This window comes from Eufriesea mexicana, unplaced genomic scaffold, assembly GCF_001483705.2.
Source record: "Eufriesea mexicana isolate 0111107269 unplaced genomic scaffold, ASM148370v2 scaffold1289, whole genome shotgun sequence".
Lineage (NCBI taxonomy): Eukaryota > Metazoa > Arthropoda > Insecta > Hymenoptera > Apidae > Eufriesea > Eufriesea mexicana.
The window spans coordinates 73,548-98,434 of NW_016909413.1; the positions used below are offsets into that span (position 1 = coordinate 73,548).

A 24,887-nucleotide genomic window follows, 5' to 3' on the forward strand; every position below is an offset into this window, starting at 1 on the left:
AATAAGCAATGTTAATTATTATAATAATTTGCACAGAGTTAATATAAAATTAATTGAGATACGAGCGAATTTCGTTTTAATCTTAATTTTAGACACATTCAGGATATTTCGTAGAAATACAAAATTGATCGACAATTGCTTCACAAACGAGCAGAAATGAAGACAGGAAAGAAAAATAAGAAACTTTATTCGCATATAAAGATAACTTGTAATAACAACTAATTATTATACCAAAAATATAAGACATTTGTCATAAAAATTACTCGATATCAGCAACAAAAAGTAATAATAGCAACTGTCACAATAATAAACATAAAATTAACCAATAACCCCCCTACATAAAAATTAAATATCCAAATAGGAAAGAAAAAGAAGAATCAGAATTCTATTTATAGATAACGACCAAAAATACAAGACATTTGTCATAAAAATTACACTATACCAGCAACAAAAAGTAATAACAGCAATTGCCACAATAATAAACATAAAATTATCTGATAATCTCCTCGCATACAAAATTAAATATTAAAATAGAAAAGAAAAAGGAGAATCAGAATTTTATTCATAGATAACGACCAAAAATATAAAACATTTGTCATAAAAATTACTCGATATCAGCAACAAAAAGTAATAACAGCAACTGTCACAATAATAAATATAAAATTATCTGATAATCTCCTCGCATACAAAATTAAATATTAAAATAGAAAAGAAAAAGAAGAATCAAAATTCTATTTATAGATAACGACCAAAAATATAAAACATTTGTCATAAAAATTACTCGATATCAGCAACAAAAAGTAATAACAGCAATTGTCACAATAATAAACATAAAATTATCTGATAATCTCCTCGCATGCAAAATTAAATATTAAAATAGAAAAGAAAAAGAAAAATCAGAATTCTATTCATAGATAACGACGAAAAAACACCATTTAAGTAATATAATCGAGTACATAAAATCTGCTATTAAACGCAAAGAATTATCACAATAACGACCAATAAAAAAAATAAATCGAATTAACCGATAACCATTTCCGAAGCGAGGTAAATCTTACAAGAAAGCGGTAGAAAAAGTGGAAGCTGTGCTCGTGTGCTAGAGCAAAAACGGAATTATCAGTCGAACTATATACCGTGGTAATTTAAGAGCAGCAAAAGGCCTGCCAACCTAATTATAATATATCCCCAACAATACAGATAAACCAGTCTCATCTTAACGACGAACCCGAACGATCGAACTGTCGCTACCTTGGACGATGGCCATTTATCGTTACTCACTGGTGAATAGCAAAAAGCGCGAATTAGTAGCAAACCGGCAGTCCGCGAGACTAGTCGATCCGGTTCGTTATAGGAGTAATTGCCATGGAACCGGTCGTGGCTGGCGAAAAATCGCTGCTCTTTTCTTATCACTCGCGTCGTACGGAATCGTTCGTCCCGGCTGTTTATGCGAGTCGACATGCAAATTTCTACGTAATAAATTAAGGTAGCCTACGCGTACCGGTTACACGAGCAATCAGGATCGCAAGGATCAACCTGCGCGCGCGCTGCCTCGAACAGCATTTTCCACGCCGAGCCTGCTCCTCTCCGATGGCTCCGGCGACACGAGAAAATGATGCTCGATATTTTACGTTCGTCCGAGTTTACGATACGGATATGGAGCTCTGTAATGTCAGAAAATACCGTGGATATCATCTCTGCTTCGAGACGAACGCGGGTTTATGATGTGCTGGAACCAGGACCAGCGATTATGGTTTTCCCGGATTAGGTGGCTTCTGGTTCTGGGGGTCTGAGGGGTGTTGGGTTTAAGGGTGTTGTCCTAGGAAAAGTATGAGTAAGTTTCTTTAATGGGCTTCGATTTTACCAGTGATCAGGATGTTTGTGAGTTAGGTGACTTGTTTGTGAGATGGTCTTAGAGGCTGTTGGTTGTGGTGAAGGTTAGACGTGCCTTATCGTCATCCTTGAGGATTATAAAGGAGGATAATTAAGGATTGTAATTCAGTCAGAGACACAGATTGAAAGAGTTAGTGCTGATAGGTGAAACGTTGTTTCCTTAATGTGTTCTAATTATTTGAGTGGTTAGGATTTTTCTGGATTAGATTATTCCTGGATGAGATGGACGTAGAGGTGTTGGGTCTATCAGTGTTGATAGGCCAAGCATTGTTTCTTTACTATGTTTCCATTTTGGAAGTGATTAGGATCTTTGTGAATTAGATCATTTCTGGATGAGATGGTCGCAGAGGTGTTGAGTCTATCAGTGTTGATAGACCAAGCATTGTTTCTTTACTATGCTTCGATTTTGGGAGTGATTGGGGTTCTTGAGGATTGGATGAGTTATAGAGGTGGTGCTAATAGATGAAACGTTATTTCTTCAACATGTTCTAATTATTTTAATAGTTAGGATTTTTGTGGATTAGGTAATTTCTGGATGAGATGGTCGCAGAGGTGTTGAGTCTATCAGTGTTGATAGACCAAGCATTGTTTCTTTACTATGCTTCGATTTTGGGAGTGATTGGGGTTCTTGAGGATTGGATGAGTTATAGAGGTGATGCTAATAGATGAAACATTATTTCCTCGACGTGTTCTAATTATTTGAGTGGTGAGGATTTTTGTGGATTAAATTATTTCTGGATGAAATATGGTTGTAGAGGTGTTGGGTTTATCAGTGTTGATAGGCCAAGCATTGTTTCTTTACTATGTTTCCATTTTGGAAGTGATTAAGATCTTTGTGAATTAGATCATTTCTGGATGAGATGGTCGCAGAGATGTTGAGTCTATCAGTGTTGATAGACCAAGCATTGTTTCTTTACTATGCTTCGATTTTGGGAGTGATTGGGGTTCTTGAGGATTGGCTGAGTTATAGAGGTGCTGCTAAGTGAAACTTTGTTTCCTCAACGTGTTATAGTTATTTGAGTGGTGAGGATTTTTGTGGATTAAATTATTTCTGGATGAAATATGGTTGTAGAGGTGTTGGGTCTATCAGTGTTGATAGGCCAAACATTGCCCCTTTACTATGCTTCGATTTTGGGAGTGATTGGGATTTTTGAGGATTGGCTGAGTTATAGAGGTGCTGCTAAGTGAAACTTTGTTTCCTCAACGTGTTCTAGTTATTTGAGTGGTGAGGATTTTTGTGGATTAAATTATTTCTGGATGAAATGGTCGTAGAGGTGTTGGGTCTATCAGTGTTGATAGACCAAGCATTGTTTCTTTACTATGCTTCGATTTTGGGAGTGATCAGGATTTTTATGAGTTGGGTGACTTCTATATGGGATAGTCAAAGAGGTATTGGGTCTGCCAGTGTTGTTAGGTCAAATATTATTTCTCTGATATGTGCTTCTGTCTGTGAATGATTGGTGTTTATGAATATTGGGTGACTTCTAGTTCACCTGAACTTTACAGTGTTATTTTATCCAAGCATTGTTTCTCCAACGTGTTCCAATTATTCGAATAACTGTGATTTTTGTGCATTAATTGGTCACACAAGTGCTGGATCTATCACTATAGTCAGTCCAAGTATCGTTCCTTTATCATGTGCTTCATTTATGCGAGTGATCGGACGACTCCATTCTAGAATCAGAGATGATCACAGAGTTTCTCTAATTCGAGTGATCAGGATTTTTGCGATTAGAGTAACTTGTAGTCCAAATGGTCTCTATATCGAGATGTTAGATCTAGGGTTGTTAGTGGAAACATCACCTACTAACTTGCAGCTAGTTGAAACAACAGTTCCAATCTTTCATCGATTTAAACTGAGCATCTTCTCTAACTAAATTCGAACTAAATTGCAGCTAAATTTAAAAAGTACATCTTCATTGATATTTCGATTTATTAGATAGGAAAATATTGTCCGAACGTGGAATTGGAATTTTTCTCATATCATCGGATCCTGTCTCATCAACGATTCAACGCTCTCGTGCTGTTTGAAGAAAGAAATACACGATTCGTCTCGTCCATGATTTCCTGCTGGTTACGAGTTCCGTGGAAATCACATGTCGGCCAAATTGGACTCGCCTGTATCTGACTACGTTTGTCAGTAGAACGATATTGGACAAACTTGTGTTCGCGTTCGCCCGCTCGGTAAACTCTTCAGAATTTCCACGGAAAGTCCGATCGTCACGGTAATCCTCGAATGCATCGCCTTTCTATCCGACCACGAACCTCCTTCACTAGCCGAAGCTCCGAAAGGGCTCTCGAAAACCGCGCCTCGAGATATCGAACGATCAGGCTTCTCTGTTCCGACACGGTGTCTCCTTGTCCAATTCCTCCCATTCCTTCCTTCCTGTCTAACCGAGAATCATTTCTTTCCGTTCGCTCTTCTTCGTTAATCATATTTTTGCAAAGTGATTTCCGCCAACGAAGGGATTTAGAGATCTGTCGGAATTCTTCGAGATGCTCACGATCAACCTGTACACTCGATAAACCTAATTTTTTCGTGGATATAAGATAAACCTACGATGGTGGATGAATTATAGGAATATGGTAATTGGGAAATAGAGAAATGCTTTCGAAATATATAATAATATAGCGATAATATAATAATGTAATATTATAATAATAATAATGTAAGATTAATGCTAGATTAATCCTATACTAACAGAGATCTGCGCGTCTAATAAACAACGACTTTTTTAATAACAAAACAGATTTACTTGAACTAAAATATTATGATAATATTATAATATAATTGTGCGAGGTATTGAAATTAAATAATTCTTTGTGTCAGTTATTATACTATTTCTTATTTACTGCTCCAAAAAGTATCGTCCGCTTTGTAAGCAGAAAATCTTCGTACTCCCACTCTCCTTTAGTCAAAAAATCGTTGAGTGCAACGGTTTAATACTGTTTCCTTTGCCAGAGTTTTTCCCGACTCACATCAACAACAATAGCAGTAACAACAACAATAGCAATAACAACAGCAGCAATGCCAAAACAATAACATTGGCAATGATAACTATGACAACACCAATAACAATAGCAGAGGCAGCCAGAATAGCAACGACAACAACAATAGCAGCAACAACGGCAACGACAATAGCAGCAACAATGACAACGACAACGACAATAGCAGAGGCAACGACAACGACAATAGCAGCGACAACGACAACGACAATAGCAGCAACGTCAATGGCAACGACAATAGCAGAGGCAACGACAACGTCAACGACAACGACAATAGCAGCGACAACGACAACGACAATAGCAGCAACGTCAATGACAACCACAATAGCAGCAACATCAATGACAACGACAATAGCAGAGGCAACGACAACGACAATAGCAGCAACGTCAATGACAACGACAATAGCAGCAACGTCAATGACAACGACAATAGCAGAGGCAACGACAACGACAATAGCAGCGGCAACGACAACGACCACGACAATAGCAGCGGCAACGACGACGACGACAATGACTATAGCGGCGACAACGACCACGACAATGACAACGACGACAATAGCAGCAACACCGAAAACAACGACAACGACAACATACTATAGAAATCCTATTTCGAGAATCTTCGTTAATCATATTTTTGCAAAGTGATTTCCGCCAACGAAGGGATTTAGAGATCTGTCGGAATTCTTCGAGATGCTCACGATCAACCTGTACACTCGATAAACCTAATTTTTTCGTGGATATAAGATAAACCTACGATGGTGGATGAATTATAGGAATATGGTAATTGGGAAATAGAGAAATGCTTTCGAAATATATAATAATATAGCGATAATATAATAATGTAATATTATAATAATAATAATGTAAGATTAATGCTAGATTAATCCTATACTAACAGAGATCTGCGCGTCTAATAAACAACGACTTTTTTAATAACAAAACAGATTTACTTGAACTAAAATATTATGATAATATTATAATATAATTGTGCGAGGTATTGAAATTAAATAATTCTTTGTGTCAGTTATTATACTATTTCTTATTTACTGCTCCAAAAAGTATCGTCCGCTTTGTAAGCAGAAAATCTTCGTACTCCCACTCTCCTTTAGTCAAAAAATCGTTGAGTGCAACGGTTTAATACTGTTTCCTTTGCCAGAGTTTTTCCCGACTCACATCAACAACAATAGCAGTAACAACAACAATAGCAATAACAACAGCAGCAATGCCAAAACAATAACATTGGCAATGATAACTATGACAACACCAATAACAATAGCAGAGGCAGCCAGAATAGCAACGACAACAACAATAGCAGCAACAACGGCAACGACAATAGCAGCAACAATGACAACGACAACGACAATAGCAGAGGCAACGACAACGACAATAGCAGCGACAACGACAACGACAATAGCAGCAACGTCAATGGCAACGACAATAGCAGAGGCAACGACAACGTCAACGACAACGACAATAGCAGCGACAACGACAACGACAATAGCAGCAACGTCAATGACAACCACAATAGCAGCAACATCAATGACAACGACAATAGCAGAGGCAACGACAACGACAATAGCAGCAACGTCAATGACAACGACAATAGCAGCAACGTCAATGACAACGACAATAGCAGAGGCAACGACAACGACAATAGCAGCGACAACGACAATAGCAACGACAACGACAATAGCAGCGGCAACGACAACGACCACGACAATAGCAGCGGCAACGACGACGACGACAATGACTATAGCGGCGACAACGACCACGACAATGACAACGACGACAATAGCAGCAACACCGAAAACAACGACAACGACAACATACTATAGAAATCCTATTTCGAGAAACGCTTTTCTTTTTTTTTCTTTTCTTCCCCTTTTTTAAAGTATCCTCAATTTCTTCAAAATATTTCGTTGGAACCCTTGGTGTTTTGTTGACATCCATTTGGAACAGGAAGAATTTGCGAGAAAATATTTTCATATTTTATTTTCATTGTCAACTTCACGTTGTGGAAATTTTAGTAATTATTATCTACTGCTACGCATGGAGACCAAAACTTCGAATTGGTATCTCAGATTGTGAATCTTTTTATTCTCTCATTTGTTCGATCGACGTGTTTATATCGTTTTTCGTTACGTACTGCATATTACGGGGCACGTAGTTGGGTCTAAAAAATTTTTAAATTAATTCCCTGGATCGCGATTTTTTTTTTTTTGCACACAACGCATGAATAGACGTATGAATATTTATAAATTTGTTATGTGGTTGAATATTTTAGATAGCAGTTTTTAATACGCCCAGACTATCGCACGAACACACGCGCGGATGGAGAATATATCGTTGATAACAGAAACAACGAATCAATGCACGAAATAGCGCAGAATGGATTGGGTAACATACGGAAGGTTAATAAACTACAATTTTTATAACCCGGTTTACAAGTGACACGAGAAAAATCATTTTTCCACGATTCATTTTTTAATCAAGCGAATCATCGAAACCCGAATCAAATTTTCTCCGTGTATTTACGCAATCGATGTATATTAAAATACACGAAGGAAATCGATTTTCGAAAAATTCCACGAACGATAACCAGTCTACAAATTATAAACTTGTAATTGCATTTTTTGAATATATACGCGTCGTCGGAATATTGCACAATTTTTATTTTAAAATCTAACCTGCGAAGGATAATGAAACATTCACGGGGTAATCGAAAAAATTTAATTTCCAAGTTCGATAATTAATTTTTCCGAATTTCACCTGAAAAAATTCCTAACCCCGTCGAATAGAAATTAAAAACGCCTAATCTCCGTTTCCCATGAGCCTGGGATGGACATGAAAAATTCACGGGGTAATCGAAAAAATTTCATTTTGTTAAGGGGTTATAACGCGAAGGAATAGTAGTCAGTGGAAAACGGTGAAAAAACTGTATAGATTTTTATTAAACGAACGATGAGAACTGATCTGTTTGAGGCCATGCAGGTCACAAGACGTCTCCAGAAAAGGGGAGACAAAGGACAAAACACAGGGGAAGGGATCGTCCTCATATTACTAGGATATAGAGTTCACTATTTAGTTGTTACCACAATATTTCCAAGTTCGATAATTAATTTTTCCGAATTTCACTTCGAAAAATTCCTCGGACAGAGAAGTAATTACCAAAGTCTAATTATATTTTTCTGACTCGTGGAATAAAATAATCATCGTATATAATATCCAAAATTTCACTCGATTAGATTTACAAAAAATCCACGCTAACTCCGTCGAATAGAAATTAAAAACGCCTAATCTCCGTTTCCCATTAGCCTGCGATGGACATGAAAAATTCACGGTGTAATCGAGAAAATGTCATTTCCAAGTTCGATAATTAATTTTTCCGAATTTCACCTGGAAAAATTCCTCGGACAAATTAGTAATTGCCAAAGCCTAATTATATTCCTCCGACTCATGCACGCTACCGAAGAATCATCGTATATACCAGCATAATACTGCACGACTTGAATCAGTAGACCCTATCGATAGAATATGCATTTTTGCAATCAATTTCTCATCAAACCTTCAATTTTTTGGCAATAGTATCTCTTCGTTTAAAAACCAGGTCTTAAATCTCTAAGCAAATTGTTTATATCGGCTATATCTGCATTTGTACCATACCTAACCTATATTCTTTCTCTAACAAACTAATGTACCTTTAAATTTGTCGTTTGCACATTAATGGGTTCTACTACCCGTAAATTATAATTAAATAAATAAATAAATAATATCAAAAATTTCACTGGATTAGATCTATGAAAAATCCAAGATCCACGCTGAAACTATGGAATAGAAATTAAAAAGCTCTAATCTTCGTTTCCCATCAGCCCCTGCCACAGGCAATTTGGATTATTCCACATTCCCTTCTGGATCACATGACCTGGCCAAGTTTACATATAAATTCCCCGGAATTTCCGGCAACCCTATTAATACGGTGTCGTAAACCAAAGCTAACCTAACCCACCAGGTCTATCCGAAATCTAATCGAATTATATCGTTTCTACTTCCGTTTCCGTGGTTCGCCGTCATCTCCCGCGTAATCGGTAGCCAACAGGTGTCTGGCCGATTATAATTTTTCCAATCTCCCAACAGCGGCTCTCAACGTCGCGAACTGGAGGCCTGGCCGAGCCGGATAGAGGTCGCCAGCTGTAATCCCTTGGAAAATTCCGATCTGCCCGGGTAATCCCTCAACGTATCGGCTTTTCGCCTGGACGACGAAAATCCTTGCCCGGTTTTAACGCGGGGAACGTCCTCGTGATTGGGACCAGTCGATCGCTGCTGGCCCCTCCCTATCCGTCACGGCTCTCGTCTCTCAGCGACGTCTCTGATTCTCGAGATTCTGGATAATCGTATAGCCGATACAGTGGTATTGGTCTTGCAGGGTAAAGGAAGATCAGTGAGATGCTTGATGGAGGTACCGAGGGATCGGTTTATTCTCTCTGTGCGAGGGATGAGAGATGGGATGATACGTCTGTCATGCGGCCGGTTATTGGTTGGAACTACGTTGAGGGACTTCTGCTCGACGTACTTTCGGGTGGATGTAATTTTTATCGAGTTTCAATAAGCGTGACTCCGGAACGGGGGATGTAGGACATGTCAGTAGGCTGGGGGTGAAAGCAGGTGAACTGTGTGGTGTAAGCGAGATCGCAAATGCCAGTGTGTTATTTCCGAATCAGGCGTTGGGACGAACGACGCGTGTAATTTAATTTTAAACAATTCGTTTAAATAATTTTCGAAAACTTTTGTAGGGATTGGATGTCAGATTTAGGGTAGATACCACTGCAAATGTTTCGTGTTCGAGGGAGAGATTTATTAAGTACAATAGTTAACTCGATGTACTCGAGCGGAGAGCTTCTTACCAATTGTGTTGTCTCTTGCGGTTCCTACTATGGTTTGGTGTTCGTATGGTGCTGGCCTGTTGGTATCCCCGTGGTCTTCGTTGCTATTGATAGGGTAGCAGGTAGAAGGACGACAGGAAAAGGAAGGGATGTCAGTAAGGCTTTTCTAGCAGGCCTTGTCTTAGACAGGGATACTTAGGTGGCATAGGAACTTAGGTAGAATATTGGATATTTAGGTAGCACAGGAACTTAGGTGGCATAGGAACTTAAGTAGCACAGGAACTTAAGTGGCATAGGAACTTAGGTAACATATAGGATACTTATTTAGCATACAAGATACTTAGGCAGCACAGGAACTTAGGTCGCATAGAAACTTAGGTAGCACTAGCAGTTAGGTGGTATAGGAACTTAGGTAGCACAAGAACTTAGGTAGCATATATGATACTAAGGTAACACAGGAACTTAGGTAGCATATATGATACTTAGGTAGTACAGGAACTTATTCAGCATACAAGATACTTAGGCAGTACAGGAACTTAGGTCGCATAGAAACTTAGGTAGCACAAGAAGCTAGGTGGTATAGGAACTTAGGTAGCACAGGAACTTAGGTAGCATAGAAGCTTAGATAGCATATAGGATACTCAGGTACCATCGGAACTTCTATTTAAGGGAAATCGCGGCTTCACCGAGGACTTGCGAGAAAGTCCTCGAACCTCCTTCAAGTAAGAATCCATCTACTAGCGAGGATAAGAACTTGGTACTGGCTAGACTTTTTAAAATAATTTTTAAAAATTTAGTTTTATTTATCCGCGAACGCATGGCTTCGTGGTTTATTGGGAAATATATAAATAAATAATGGTCGTTTGTGTAGGGTGGAAAATTCGTTAATATTTGACGGAAGTAACCGGTTGTCATTTAGGGTGAAAAGAAAGAGCGTATACCGCTTAATACTTTCGGATAATTAAACGTGTTCTGAGAATGTTTGCGTAGTTTTTGAATCGGGCAAAAGAGAATGCAAAGTAGAAATAAAGAGAAGGTGCGGTTTGTTAGTATACCTTTTCGTAAGATGCATGCACGAGGTAGTTTTCGAGAAGCCTTTGTGCTGAACAAAGGGTCAGAATTTTTGCGTTGCTTTGAGTTGTACAATTAAGAACTTTACGTTTATTTGTTCCTAGCTTTATTCGCTTTGAACCGTTTTTAACCCCGACACTTTGACTTCGTTGAATTAACAGCAAAGATTTTTAACTCGATTTGTAACGCATTGTGTAACGAGTTCCTCATTCGCGCAAGAAAAGTCGTTTCTACGCGGTCCTTTGGGATTTCGGCGAATTTCATCATCTATGTCGAATGCATTTAGGGCGAATTCTCATCGTGATACCCTTAACATAAAAGTTAATATCAGGCAGGAGTGCCTTCTCAGCAAAAATCTTTGGAAATACATTCACGAATAAAATAATTCGATGAGAAAATAATCCGAGGATAGAAAAATTCGAGAAAGAAATAAAACATGACAAAAATAGCGATGGAACTCGTACACCTGACACAATAATTGTTCCTTTGAATGTAATTAATTTGTACGACGATACGTCTAGGAACAAAATAATTCGACAACGAAAGAATTCAACAATAAAATAATTTGTGGACAGAAAAATCAGTGAAACTAATAAAACACGACAAAGATGGCGATGAAGTTCATACATCTGATACAACAATCCTTCCTTCCAATATAATTAATTTATTCGAGAATACGTTCAAGAACGAAATAATGCAATAATAAAATAATTTGAAGACAGAAAAATTCGAGAAAGAAATAAAACGCGACAAAGATGGCGATGGAACTCGTACACCTGACACAACGATAGTTCTTTTACATTTAATTTATTTAAGAATACGTTCAGAAACGAAAGGATTCGATAATGAAATAATTAGGGGACAGAAAAATCTGAGAAAGAAATTAAAGAAAAGAAAGAAAACAAAGATGGCGATGGAATTCTACACCTGATACGATGATCGTTCCTTTAAATTTAATTACTTTATTAGAAAATACGTTCAATAATAAAATAATTCAAGGACAGAAAAATCAGGGAACGAAATGAAACACGACAAAGATGGAAATAGAATTAGTACGATACATTTAACACGACAATCGTTCTCTTGAATTTCATTAATTTATTCGAGAATATATTCAGGAATGAAGTAATTGCATAAGAAAAGAATTCAATAATAAAATAATTCGAAGACAGAAGAATCAGTGAAAATAATAATACACGACAAAGATGGCGATGGAATTCATACACCTGACACAATGATCCTTCCTTTAAATATAATTTATTCCAGAATACGTTTAAGAACGAAATAATCCTGTAACAAAATAATTCGTGGACAGAGAAATTAGTAAAAATAATAAAACACGACAAATATGACGATGGAATTCGTATATTTGACACGATAATCGTTCTTTTGAATTTAATTAAATTTATTCGAGAATACGTTCAAGAACGAAATAATTCGTGGACAGAAAAATCAGAGAAAGAAATGAAAGAAAAGGAAGAAAACAAAGATGGCGATGGTATCCTACACTTGATACGATGATCGTTCCTTTAAATTTAATTAATTTATTAGAAAATACGTTCAATAATAAAATAATTCGAGGACAGAAAAATCAGGGAAAGAAATGAAACACGACAAAGATGGAAATAGAATTAGTACGATACATTTGACACGCTAATCGTTCTCTTGAATTTCATTAATTTATTAGAAAATACGCTCAGAAACGAAATAATTCGATAAGAAAAGTATTCGATAATAAAATAATTCGTGGACAGGAAAATCAGGAAAAAATAAAGAAAATACGCTCAGAAACGAAGTAATTCGATAAGAAAAGTATTCGATAATAAAATAATTCGTGGACAGGAAAATCAGGAAAAAATAAAATAAAACGTACCAAAGAATGGCAATGGAACTCGTTACACCTATCACGACAATCATTCCTCTGAAATTAATTTCAGCTTCTTCTCAATCCCTCGCAATCGGTACACTGGCGTCATGCAAAATGAAAGCGAAGGTAACTGATTCGCACAGAGGTGCCAAAAGCTCTGGCACCGTCACTTAATGGTGAAAATTGCAGGAGTTTTTATGGTCCCCGCTGACCATAAAATTTCCGATCTTATATGCATACCACCGAACGATGCAACGGCAAATAATAATTAAATAAGCGAGTGATCGAGAGTTTTTGGACAGCAACATACTCGTAAATCGATACCCTCCTATTTTCTCCGCGATTTTCGTTTAATTTTTCCTGTAATAATTTATTTTCTCCGTGTTGCCGGGATCCAGCGTTCCCAGATATTTCTGACGAAACGTTTCGCGGTAAGACTTATTCGTAATTAACAACTTTTCCAAACCGCGAATTTACTCGGCTAGTCGAATAACTTTGCATGCTTCGTGGGCAAGTTTCATGGCGATCTGCGTTGTTTGGGTTCGGTTTTATGGCGAGGTTAGTTTGTCATGAAACGCGTTGCTGTTTATGACGCTGTCCATCGAGCTGAGGTTTAATTATCGCGACGATGTTATCACCTTCGAATAATTCGCTCTGATGTGAAATTAGCAAAGAATATAGGAAAATTCAACATATATTATGATGTATAAGAAATTCGAGAGATTTTGCTGCTTAAATTTTGTTGGTAAATTTGTTGTTTCATCTAACTAACGATTTACAAATAATTGCAAATAATTTTTAATCACATATGATCCCAAAGAATTTAAAAATTCGCAAATAATTAGTTATAATTCCAAACAACTTTAGGGTTCACGAATAATTGCATATAATTCCAAATTTCACGGATAATTTCAAATAAATTTAAATTTCATACATGGTCACAAAGAATTTCTAAATTTTGTGTATAATGACGTATAATTATAAATTTCACAGATAATTACGAATAATTTTAAATCACACGTATGACCCCAAAGAATTAAAATATTCCGAAACAATTAGATATAATTGCAAATAACTGCAGGAATCAGAAATAATAACATATAATTCCAAATTTCACTGATAATTCCAAATGATTTTAAATTTGCCAAATGATCCCAAAGAGTTTAAAATTTTCAAATAATTACATATAATTCTAAATTTCACACAAATATTTCATACAAATGATCTCCGAGAATTTGGAAATTCACAAATAATTACATATCATTTGAGAAACTTTACTAATGATACCAAAGGAATTTCAAACTTTGCAAATAATTAAATTTAATTCCAAAATTTATAGATAATTTCAAATAATTAAAAATCTCATAAATAACTCTAAAGAATTATAAAATTTACAAATGACTACAAATAATTACATTTCATTCCAAAATTCACAAATAATTTCGAATAATTTTAAACCTCAGAAATAACTGCAAAGAATTCTAAAATTCACAGATAATTTCGAATAATTTTAAATCTCACAAATAATTCCAAAGAATTAAAAAATCTACAAATAACTACAACTAATTAAAAAATTCACAAATAATTACATTTGACTCCAAAATTCACAAATAATTTTAAACCTCATAAATAATTCCAAAGAATTACGAAATTTATAAACGACTACAAATAATTAAAAAATTCACAGATAATTCCGAATAATTTTAAACCTCACAAATAACTCCAAAGAATTACGAAATTTACAAATAATTACATTTAACTCCAAAATTCACAAATAATTAATTCCGAATAATGTTTAAATAAATAAATTAATAACAATTATAAATAATTATAAACGACAAATAGTTTTAATACTCATAACAACAAATAATTTCAAAATTCTGAAAGTTAAAATACTCAGCCTGTAGATAAAAGAATTGTCATATACTGTGAGTTTGTTGTATAACAATTATATATTTATTATACATCATAATATACATACGTCTTATCTCCTAACTGTTCACTCTCACGCTTTTTAAAACAAACTGATCCACTTCGCAACATATTGGCTATGATCTCTAACAACTGCACTACACACATTGTTCCGTCCCGGAGAGCGTGTTTATAACATGATTTTTATTCTTAGGCTTACACTTTTAACAGACCTAACGGTTTATTTTATATTTTATACCGCGACTGCAATTCCGGAGGTTAGATGTGCCTCAACGCCGTTCTAGCGGAATAAGTTTATAAAGGTAAAGCAAAGTTTAGGAATTCTACAAGTACCAGACGCGACAGATGGGACCACGTGTGACAGACCCAGCGAGCGACGGACGGACAGCACTTATAAATCACGTCATTGACCATCAAAAATCGACTCCTTGACAGTTTCCTACTCCTTAGCCAAAGGTCCTTCCGTCACACCCTCTGTCCAATTAAAACTCCTTACTTTTCCACCACCAACGTTTATTTTGCCCGATCAGAACTAAACTGGGGAAAACACCGGACAGAACACGACGAGTCACGACGTAGATGAAATTCGAGAAATCAGTTCGTCTTCGACACCGATCCTTGAAACATCTTACTTACACGTATAAACGCGTGTTCGAAACGGTACTCCGTTCAACGTCTCCGTTATAACTATTCTATACTTTTCTCTAAATAAACACTCTCTTTTGACCACACATTCTGGATCCTTGTTATTACAACTAGTCACGCAATATTAATTTGGCGCGTGATAAGCGTTCTAAGACATAGAAGGGATTCGATACGGTAGGACGCTACACGCATCTCATTCTAGATCTTCCACTCGCACTTGCAAACACACACATACCTATATTCGTGCCATTACTCGACCTCGCACACTCGCATTCACGCTAATAAAACCAAATCCACGTATACTACCTCCCGATATAGCCCAACTTCGAACTTCCTATTACAATATCCTCAGATTTTCCTGCCAAATTACCAAGTAGAGTCGACGAAACTCGAAGATCGGTTGACCTTCGAGCTCCCAATCTTTCGGTTCGTGCTTTCCTCTCTCTCGTGGAATGAAATTTCGGTCCAAGTTTTAATGTTATCAACCAACGATCCCGTATTCCGCTTAGTTCACCAACTTCCTGCCATTTTGACAATGTTCGTCTCGTTCCTCGAGATTCGTACGTCGAAAGCGTATCAGGTCTACGCTTTGGAATCGGTACGACGATGCTGGAAAATCGCTGGAGACTCAATCTATGCGTGTATTTTTACGTTATCGTTGAACTTTGTTCCTCGGGTTCGATGGTTCGTTTAATGCGAGTTTCGTTGCACGAATAGGATGAATTTCGACCGGTGCCATAAACGAAACGGGATCAATATGGAGAAATTGCTCGATGCGACGTGTTTGCAGTTTTGGAAAGTTGGCCGAGTAGATTTTGGAAAATTTTGTCACTTGGGATTTTCTCTATTCTTCGACTTGTAAGGGAACGAAGATTTTATGAGAAAGAATTCGTAAATTGTGAGTACTTGTCCTCATCGACGTGCTCACCACGACAGATGCATATTCTTAGAATGATACTTGAAGCTAGGAACACGTTGGTTAAAAATTTCAAGGATAATTTTATCCGGGAAGATTCGTGTTTTACAGGTATCGCGAAATCGCTGAATCGTGAAATATCGCTTTCTGGTGTAGATGGAGAAGAAAATCGATTTTTTTATTTCATTGTGCAAGAGTACAACATTCCTAAAATGTATATTTCCGAATATATTCTAAAACCAAAGAATGGGAATGTTTCAAAAGCGAATAACGCGAATATTTCTGAACCGAAAAATGGCAATACTTGAAAACCAAAAAGTGACAATATCTTAGAACAAGAAACAAAAAAGTAAAAATTATGGGAATATTTCAAAACCAAAAAAATGGGGGACATTTCAAAACCAAAATGTGGGAATATTTCAAAACTATAGAATGAGAATCTTTCAAAACCAAAAAATGAGGATATTTCAAAGCCAGAAAATGGGAATATTTCTAAATCAATACATGGCAAGACTTCAAAACCACTAAATGGGAATATTTCAAAATTAAAGAATGAGAATCTTTCAAAACCAAAAAATGAGGATATTTCAAAGTCAGAAAATGGGGATATTTTAAAACCAAAGGATTAGAATCTTTCAAAACCAAAAAATGAAGATATTTCAAAACCAGAAAATGGGAATATTTCAAAATTAAAGAATGAGAATCTTTCAAAACCAAAAAATCAGGATGTTTCAAAGGCAGAAAATGGGAATATTTCAAAACTAAAGTATGAGAATCTTTCAAAACCAAAAAGTGTGGATATTTCAAAGCCAGAAAATGAGAATATTTCAAAATCAACACATGGCAAGACTTTAAAACCAAGAAATGGGGATATTTTAAAACCAAAGGATTAGAATCTTTCAAAACCAAAAAGTGTGGATATTTCAAAGCCAGAAAATGAGAATATTTCAAAATCAACACATGGCAAGACTTTAAAACCAAGAAATGGGGATATTTTAAAACCAAAGGATTAGAATCTTTCAAAACCAAAAAATGAAGATATTTCAAAACCAGAAAATGGGAATATTTCAAAATCAATACATGGCAAGACTTCAAAACGACTAAATGGGAATATTTCAAAATTAAAGAATGAGAATCTTTCAAAACCAAAAAATGAGGATATTTCAAAGGCAGAGAATGGGAATATTTCAAAACTAAAGTATGAGAATCTTTCAAAACCAAAAAGTGTGGATATTTCAAAGCCAGAAAATGGGAATATTTCAAAATCAACACATGGCAAGACTTCAAAACCAAGAAATGAGAATATTATTTCAAAACCCAAAAATGGAAATATTTCGAAACAATAAAAAATGGCAATATCACGGAACACCTGGATCCGCTGAGATCTGCTCGAACAACCAGTCGGTAACTGTTCTTCGGACACACAACCGTCCTCTCGTCCAATGGCTGTCATAGGACGTCCTTGGCTGGTTGGAAAAGGGCCCTGAAGCATTGAGGGACGCCGAGCGACACTTCTCTTCTCTCGTTAAACGCGAAACAACCGGGGACAGGTTTACGACGCTTCTCCGCGAATACAAGAGGGCACCTAAAGGATGGAATTTATCAAAATAATACACGGATACAGGGCCGTGTGTTCGATGCGTTTCGCGTCCTTTTCATCGTCGTGTCTCTCAACCGCGGTTGGATTAAGAAACGACGAAACGACGCTGCAAACCTGGGCCCACCTAACGCTTCTTTATTCCATTCGCCTTAATAATGCCCTCACGTTCTTTCTCCTTTGATTTAATGACCCACCCCGTTTATTCCTGCCACCCTGCCGGCGAAGAATGCTGATTCCGTTTGCAGGCTGTTGCCGTATATCTTGCCGCTTTTGAGGAATCGTGGCTTTAAAGGAGAGCGAGAAACACCGGGGATTTATCGTGCTTTCGTCTCGAGAAATAGACGATTCCAACGCCCTTCTGTAAATCTTACCATCTGCCGCCTGTGTGGCGAATATTCGCGTCGAAGAAGAGCAAGTTTGGTGTCTCGGGATGATCTTGGGACCTATGTGCTTGTATGTCTGTGTGAATATTCGAAGGATACGGTTCTTGGAAAGGTCGAACAAGCTGTGGAGCAGCAGGGCTTCCAATAAGAGAATAGCAATTTTTGTTTCGTTCCTCGAGGAAGGTACCGGGTGGACCACCTAATGTGACCACTGTCACTGTTTCTTCTGTAATTATAATCATCAGCGAGATAAAAATTCCTGCTCAGCAATTATTTTCGTCTACAATTTGACAGCAATATTGTGCTATTATCGTTCCTCGTGTTTCGCGCGCCATCTGCTAACGCTGAACGTACCATGATCTGTCAAATGACAGGTAGAAGAAAAAATAAAAGAAGGAAAATGAAAAATTAATTTATATATGCATGTTGAAGGAAAAAAAGGCGATAATATTGAGTGCGGAATTTTGAATGAAAATTTGCAATTGCTCAGTTAGATCATGGTAAATTTAGCGTTGACAGTTTGACTGCCACGTTGGTCATATATGACCAACCACGGTTTCTCCTGTAATGCCACGGTGGTAATTGGTGACCAGAGCGCTTGAACTACTTCCAATTGCAAAAATTGAACGAAAATTGACAGTTGGTGGAGTGTCAACCGTTACCAAGGCGCCACCGGTGGTCATCCGTGACTGCCAATAAGATAAACGCTCAATTGGGTAAGAATGTTGTCTTCTATCACCAATTTATTATTTTCCCATTATATTCTTCGAATAATAAAAATACTCTCATGGTGTCCTGAGCGAAACACGTGATTTTGGCGTGGCAGTCGAAGAGTTAAGGACGACTCACGAGTTTTCTCGTGTTTCGTGCGTCATCTGTTGACACTTTGACTGCCACGTTGGTCATACATGACCTGCCACGGTTTCTCCTGTGATATCATGGCGGTTATTGGTGATCAGGGCGCTTGAACTACTTACAATTGCAAAAATTGAACGAAAATTGACAGTTGGTGGAGTGTCAACCGTTACCAAGGCGCCACCGGTGGTCATCCGTGACTGCCAATAAGATAAACGCTTAATTGGGTAAGAATGTTGTCTTCTATCACTAATTTATTATTATTTTCCCATTATATTCTTCGAATAACAAATAACAAAAATACTTTAATCTACCGCGCTTATCGCTATACGGTAATATAAACTTAAGACTATCTAATATTAGTATGCGAGTTTTGCCTATGTATAGAAAAGGCACGAAAACTATACAGATTTTGGTTTTAACCCCTTGCACTATTTTTACGAGACAGACTCGTGATGAAAATGTCAGGCCAAACTTGAATATCACGAGTCAGGCTCGTTGTTTAATTTCATGTCGAACTTGGGTATCACGAGTCTGACTCGTTATTGACATTTCGGGTCAAACATGAACATCACGAGTCTGACTCGTTATCCACATTTCGGGCCAAACATGAATATCTCGAGTCTGACTCGTGGTTTTAATCTTGGGCCAAGTATGAATATCTCGAATGGGCTCGCGGCTATCTCATACTCCCGATCAGTCGTAACTTATCGTGTTTCAAATTCCGACACTCGGGCTCCGCCGTTCGGCTTCGTCCCCTATCATTCAGACATACGGGTTTGGCACGGCTTCTTTCGAGTTTCAGCGTAGTGCAAGGGGTTAAGCGGGTAAAGGGATGGATAAATAAAATAAATAAATAAATAAATAGATAAATAAAATAAATAATTAAATAAATAGGAGGAAGGGGGATGAGGGAAGAGGAGGTAGATGGGGTATATATGTTTCTTTATTTATTTCCAAATGATATTATACATTACTAGTAATTATGAGGAATCAGAAAAATTACGAAAAACAAGTCCTAGCAGACCCTGCTATATAGGAATTAGAGGTTTTCGAAATCCATCTAGTGGCGAGGGTGAGAATAATTTTCGCTACAACGGTAAATAAGAAATCGTATGCAAATTAAGACGTAGAATTATTTTACTTCGATATTCCACGCATCGTTGGGTAATTATAAATTTGATATATCAGTCGATATCCATTTTTGGAATCTGATTAAATGGCGACTGGGTGGCGCCTCTCGAGTGCAAAGGGTTAAAATAAATCAGTACAGGAACTGAAGAATATCCTGAGAATAGTCTCCATTTTTGTCAGCAGTATGTCACCTGTCGAAAGGTTTGTTCAACTTGGTCCAAGTTTTATTTTATTTTTCCTTGGCATTCGTAGTCGACTCGAGTCATAATTTCTCGCATCAAAGCGTCCACTGTTTTACTTCCGTTCATACGCTGTCCAATTTCTCGCGTTCTTCTCGAGGTTTAACGAGCACACCGCACCGGAGAATTATTCATCGCCGGCAGCACGGGGCATGTAAGAACCGTCAGAGACGCAAAAACAACGGCGATAGCTCTGTACGCGATGGAAAAACGAAAACGAGACGCCGTTGCGGAATTTCCCAAAACAAGACACATCCGTCTGCGCTGTAACTCTTCGAGGCTTACACCGGATCCTCGTCTATCGGGGAGCTATTCAAATTCCGTGGAACTCTCGTCTGTCGCCGTGCCGCGAACACGACGCCCATCCGCCGTTTAAATTACGACAGGTGCACACAACAACGAAATTCGTCTCACACCCACGCACCGCCGCCAATTTCCCGAGAATCGTATGTGTCCGCGGAAAAGTTCGCCCCGGGATCGATTCGCGAATCTCTGATGAACGTGACGCGCGAGGAAGAGAGGCACCTGGCGTGTTTGGAAGGTTGGAAAAATCCAGGACGGGGTCAGTACGGTTGAACGGCATCGAAAAGAGCGACGAATGGGAGAAACAAAGCCGATAAGCCTCGTCGGATTCCTGCCTGGCTGATAGAACAATTGGATGTTCTTTCGATAGCTTCCAGGGGCTGATCGACGCGAGTTTTCAGATACCGATATGGGGGGTAAAGACGGGCCCAAAATACGAAATTTTAGAGCCCGATATTTAAAATCGACTTCTTTGGGATTTCTTTTCTAAGGAAACTAGGATACAGTTTAGTATGCAGTTTTCGTTGTCGAATTTATTTGGACTTAAAGAATATTTCCAATTTTTTTTTAAGAAGAGTATTGAAAATTGTAGAAATTATATATTCTTGGATAAATCATCTCGAATGGCTGACATGACTCCGGATCATCTGGTTATCGGAAACGAAAAAGACTATAAATTATTGTTATATAAATACGATATATATTTTAATGTGTCTTAATATATCTTAATTATTGTCATATAAATTCGACTATAGCATGAATCACCGAAACGGAATTTGGCGATGCAGATATGGGGGGTGAAGGTGGGCCCAAAATATGAAATTTTAGAGCCCGATATTTAAAATCGACTTCTTTGGGATTTCTTTTCTAAGGAAACTAGGATACAGTTTAGTATGCAGTTTTCGTTGTCGAATTTATTTGGACTTAAAGAATATTTCCAATTTTTTTTTAAGAAGAGTATTGAAAATTGTAGAAATTATATATTCTTGGATAAATCATCTGGAATGGCTGACATGACTCCGGATCATCTGGTTATCGGAAACGAAAGAGACTATAAATTATTGTTATATAAATACGATATATATTTTAATGTATTTTAATATATCTTAATTATTGTCATATAAATTCGACTATAGCATGAACCACCGAAACGGAATTTGGCGATGCAGATATGGGGGGTGAAGGTGGGCCCAAAATATGAAATTTTAGAGCCCGATATTTAAAATCGACTTCTTTGGGATTTCTTTTCTAAGGAAACTAGGATACAGTTTGGTATGCAGTTTTCGTAATCGTATTTATTTCTACTTAACACGTTGAACACCACGTCACCCAGATAAAGGTGACGGCTATGTTTCCACAGGGGCCCCGTCACTCGTAAACGGGTGACACTATTCTTTGTCCAATTAAAACAGGATTTTTGAGGTAATTTATAGTAATTTTATTTATAACACAATTATGACGAGTATAGACAACAGAAAGTAACAATAAACTATAAAGTAAACAAAAAGAAACATTAAAAAATGCTTATATTTAAATTTGTTTTTAAAATATTGTAACATTTTGACACTCAGGACAATACGTTATAGTCTTTTTTCTAAATATCCTGCGAAGATGAAAATGATACCTATCAAAAACATATCTTCTAAAAAAGATCCTCTAATACGATGCATTGCATTGTATCGCTCTTCCTAATCACGCTTTAGGATGTTTTTCTTTTTTTTTTTAAAGGAAACCATGATAGGGTTTGGTATGCAATTTTCGTAATCAGATTTATTTATACTTAAAGAATATTTCCAATTTTTTTCTTTTTAAGGAAAATATTGAAAACTGTGTAAATTATATATTCTTAGATAAATTTCCATTTCAAATATAGAATTCTATATCATAAATAAAGAGTAGAAAATTGTAGAAAATATAATCTCGTTTAATAAACCTAGAATTAAATATTAAAACTACGGAATCAATCATGGTGCCTGGCTCCGGATATTTTATTTTTCTAGTTATTGGAAATATTCAGTTTCATCGAAAGGGTAGGCGATTTTGATCTTAAATAGAAATTTGATTACATTTATTTATCTATTATCCTAATTTTTACGATTCGTAATACGCGACGTGTAATTTATATCGAATTTATCTACGCATTATAGATGGATAGTTTCAGTGTTAATACTTTGATCTGGAAATGAAATAAAAATTCTCATCTTCATTGTCAGTTGCACTCGATTCGGTGTTTGTCAAATTCAGAAGCTTGCTGAGGCGTGTAAAAAAATGTTTGCATGATAAATCTGTATCGATTGACAGCCGAAATTAATTCTCTGTTCGTTCAACACTGTTTTCAAGAGCTTACAAGTTGTAGACCCAATGTGGAGGGTACTTTTTCAACATGATAATGGAACGTCAGGTCGAGTAGATCGTTTGGCATGGAGTCAAAATTCATTTTTTCCAAAGCAGTACTTGCTAGCGAAGTACCATTTCAGTAATACTTGTAACATACGTGTAATGGAAAGAATAAAATACGACATATGATTAATTTTAACTATAATTTCCTTCACGTTTCGTTTTAACCCTTTGCACTCGGCGAATTTTTCGTTACAGGAAAATAGTCATTCGAAGACTCTCTGCCATAAAGTGGACGATATTTCTAAAACGGTAAATGAGAAATCGTATGCAAATTAAGACGTAGAATTATTTTATTTCGATATTCCACGAATCGTTGGGTAATTGTAAATTTGATATATTAACGTGCATCGGACTGTGATTAAATGGCAAATAATTAAAAAGCAGTCCTCTTGTAAGTTACTCTTTCTGAAAATTCGAATATAATTTACGTTTAAATAAATTTTACATTATTTCTTCCATCGGGATTTTTATCGTCTACCTTGTATGCCTGCGATTAAGAAAATTAATCAATTAATCGCTCTTTCGTCAATGTAGAAGTATGAAAACAATGGAGAAGAAAAAGGAAAGAATAATTGAAAGAGGAAAAGAATTTTTAAAAAAAGTATAAAAATTATTCGGAAAATTTAGTTCCCAAAATTACACAGATATATAATATAATATATAAATATATAGTTAACTCTTTGCACTCGAGGAATTTTGGCTAAAGAAGAGCAGCAATTCAAAGATTTGCTGCTATTATAAAGCTAACGATATTTTTTGGAGTAATAAATAATAAATCTTACAGTAATTAACACGTAGAATTATTTCATTTTGCACAACGTTACATTATCTTAAATTTGACGTATCATTGAATATCGATCTTCGAAATTTTATCTAAATGGCGACTGAAGGGTAAATATGTAATATACAAAATTTTAAAAATATAAAGTTAATTACAATAAAATTGAAGTTCAATTAAAATTATACAAATCTTAACCCTTTGCACTCGAGGGGCACTTGCCAGTCGCCATTTAATCAGATTCTAAAGATGAATGTTAATTAATACATCAAATTTACAATTACTCAACGATGCGTGGAATATCGGAGTAAAATAATTCTACGTCTTAATTTGCATACAATTTCTTATGCACCGTTTTAGACATATCGCCGATTTTAGGTTAGGAAAGTCTTCGAATTACTATTTTCCTGTAATCGAACGCATTATCGGTTACTCTGATTCAATCTTATAAAGGATTCTGCCCAATCACTTCTACGTGCATTATAATCTTCAAAAGACGAAAACAAAATTAAAAGACAAAAATCTCACACGACGAATTCTATTCATGTAAAGAGATAATTCGTAATAATAATATAGGATGGCAGAACTGGTCTCGAGACACCGAAAATTCACGAAAGAACAAGAACACGATAACGCAAACTCAAAACTCGTAAACTGATTTAACTCAGGGAAAGAACACCAAGGTAACGAAAACACACAAAGACGCACTCTTTTAAAACTCTCTTTCCAACACCAAGCGACTCACGTTTGTGCTGGTCACAACCGATTTCCAAGGACTCTGTTTTGCTTGTCAAGGACCACGCTTTTATGCTTTCCTTAACCTACGCTTCACCACCCCGTAGAGGAGTCATGCAACTTAATTTTGTTACATAGAATAACTTTTCTATTTGCTTCTAGAAGATATCGATCGGTTTACAATTTGTTTTTATTCGCAATAGCCGATTCGCGATTTCTTTTGGTATCCTAGAATAATAATAATTTAATAATA

At 36.5% G+C, this 24,887-nt stretch overlaps 2 protein-coding genes across 2 annotated transcripts; both read left to right on the forward strand.

Moving 5' to 3' along the window:
- Positions 1–2,750: 2,750 nt before the first annotated feature.
- Positions 2,751–5,495, forward strand: LOC108547806 (myb-like protein I). The gene is made up of 5 exons (XM_017900476.1): positions 2,751–2,862; positions 2,963–3,064; positions 3,163–3,279; positions 3,379–3,500; positions 4,914–5,495. The coding sequence occupies exons 1-5, from the start codon at positions 2,751–2,753 to the stop codon at positions 5,493–5,495; spliced, it is 1,035 nt and encodes a 344-aa protein (XP_017755965.1).
- A 163-nt stretch (positions 5,496–5,658) lies between these two features.
- LOC108547807 (putative uncharacterized protein DDB_G0286901) lies at positions 5,659–6,731 on the forward strand. Its single transcript, XM_017900477.1, has 2 exons — positions 5,659–5,676; positions 6,114–6,731. Exons 1-2 carry the CDS (start codon positions 5,659–5,661, stop codon positions 6,729–6,731), a joined length of 636 nt encoding a protein of 211 aa, XP_017755966.1.
- The last annotated feature ends 18,156 nt before the right edge of the window (positions 6,732–24,887 follow it).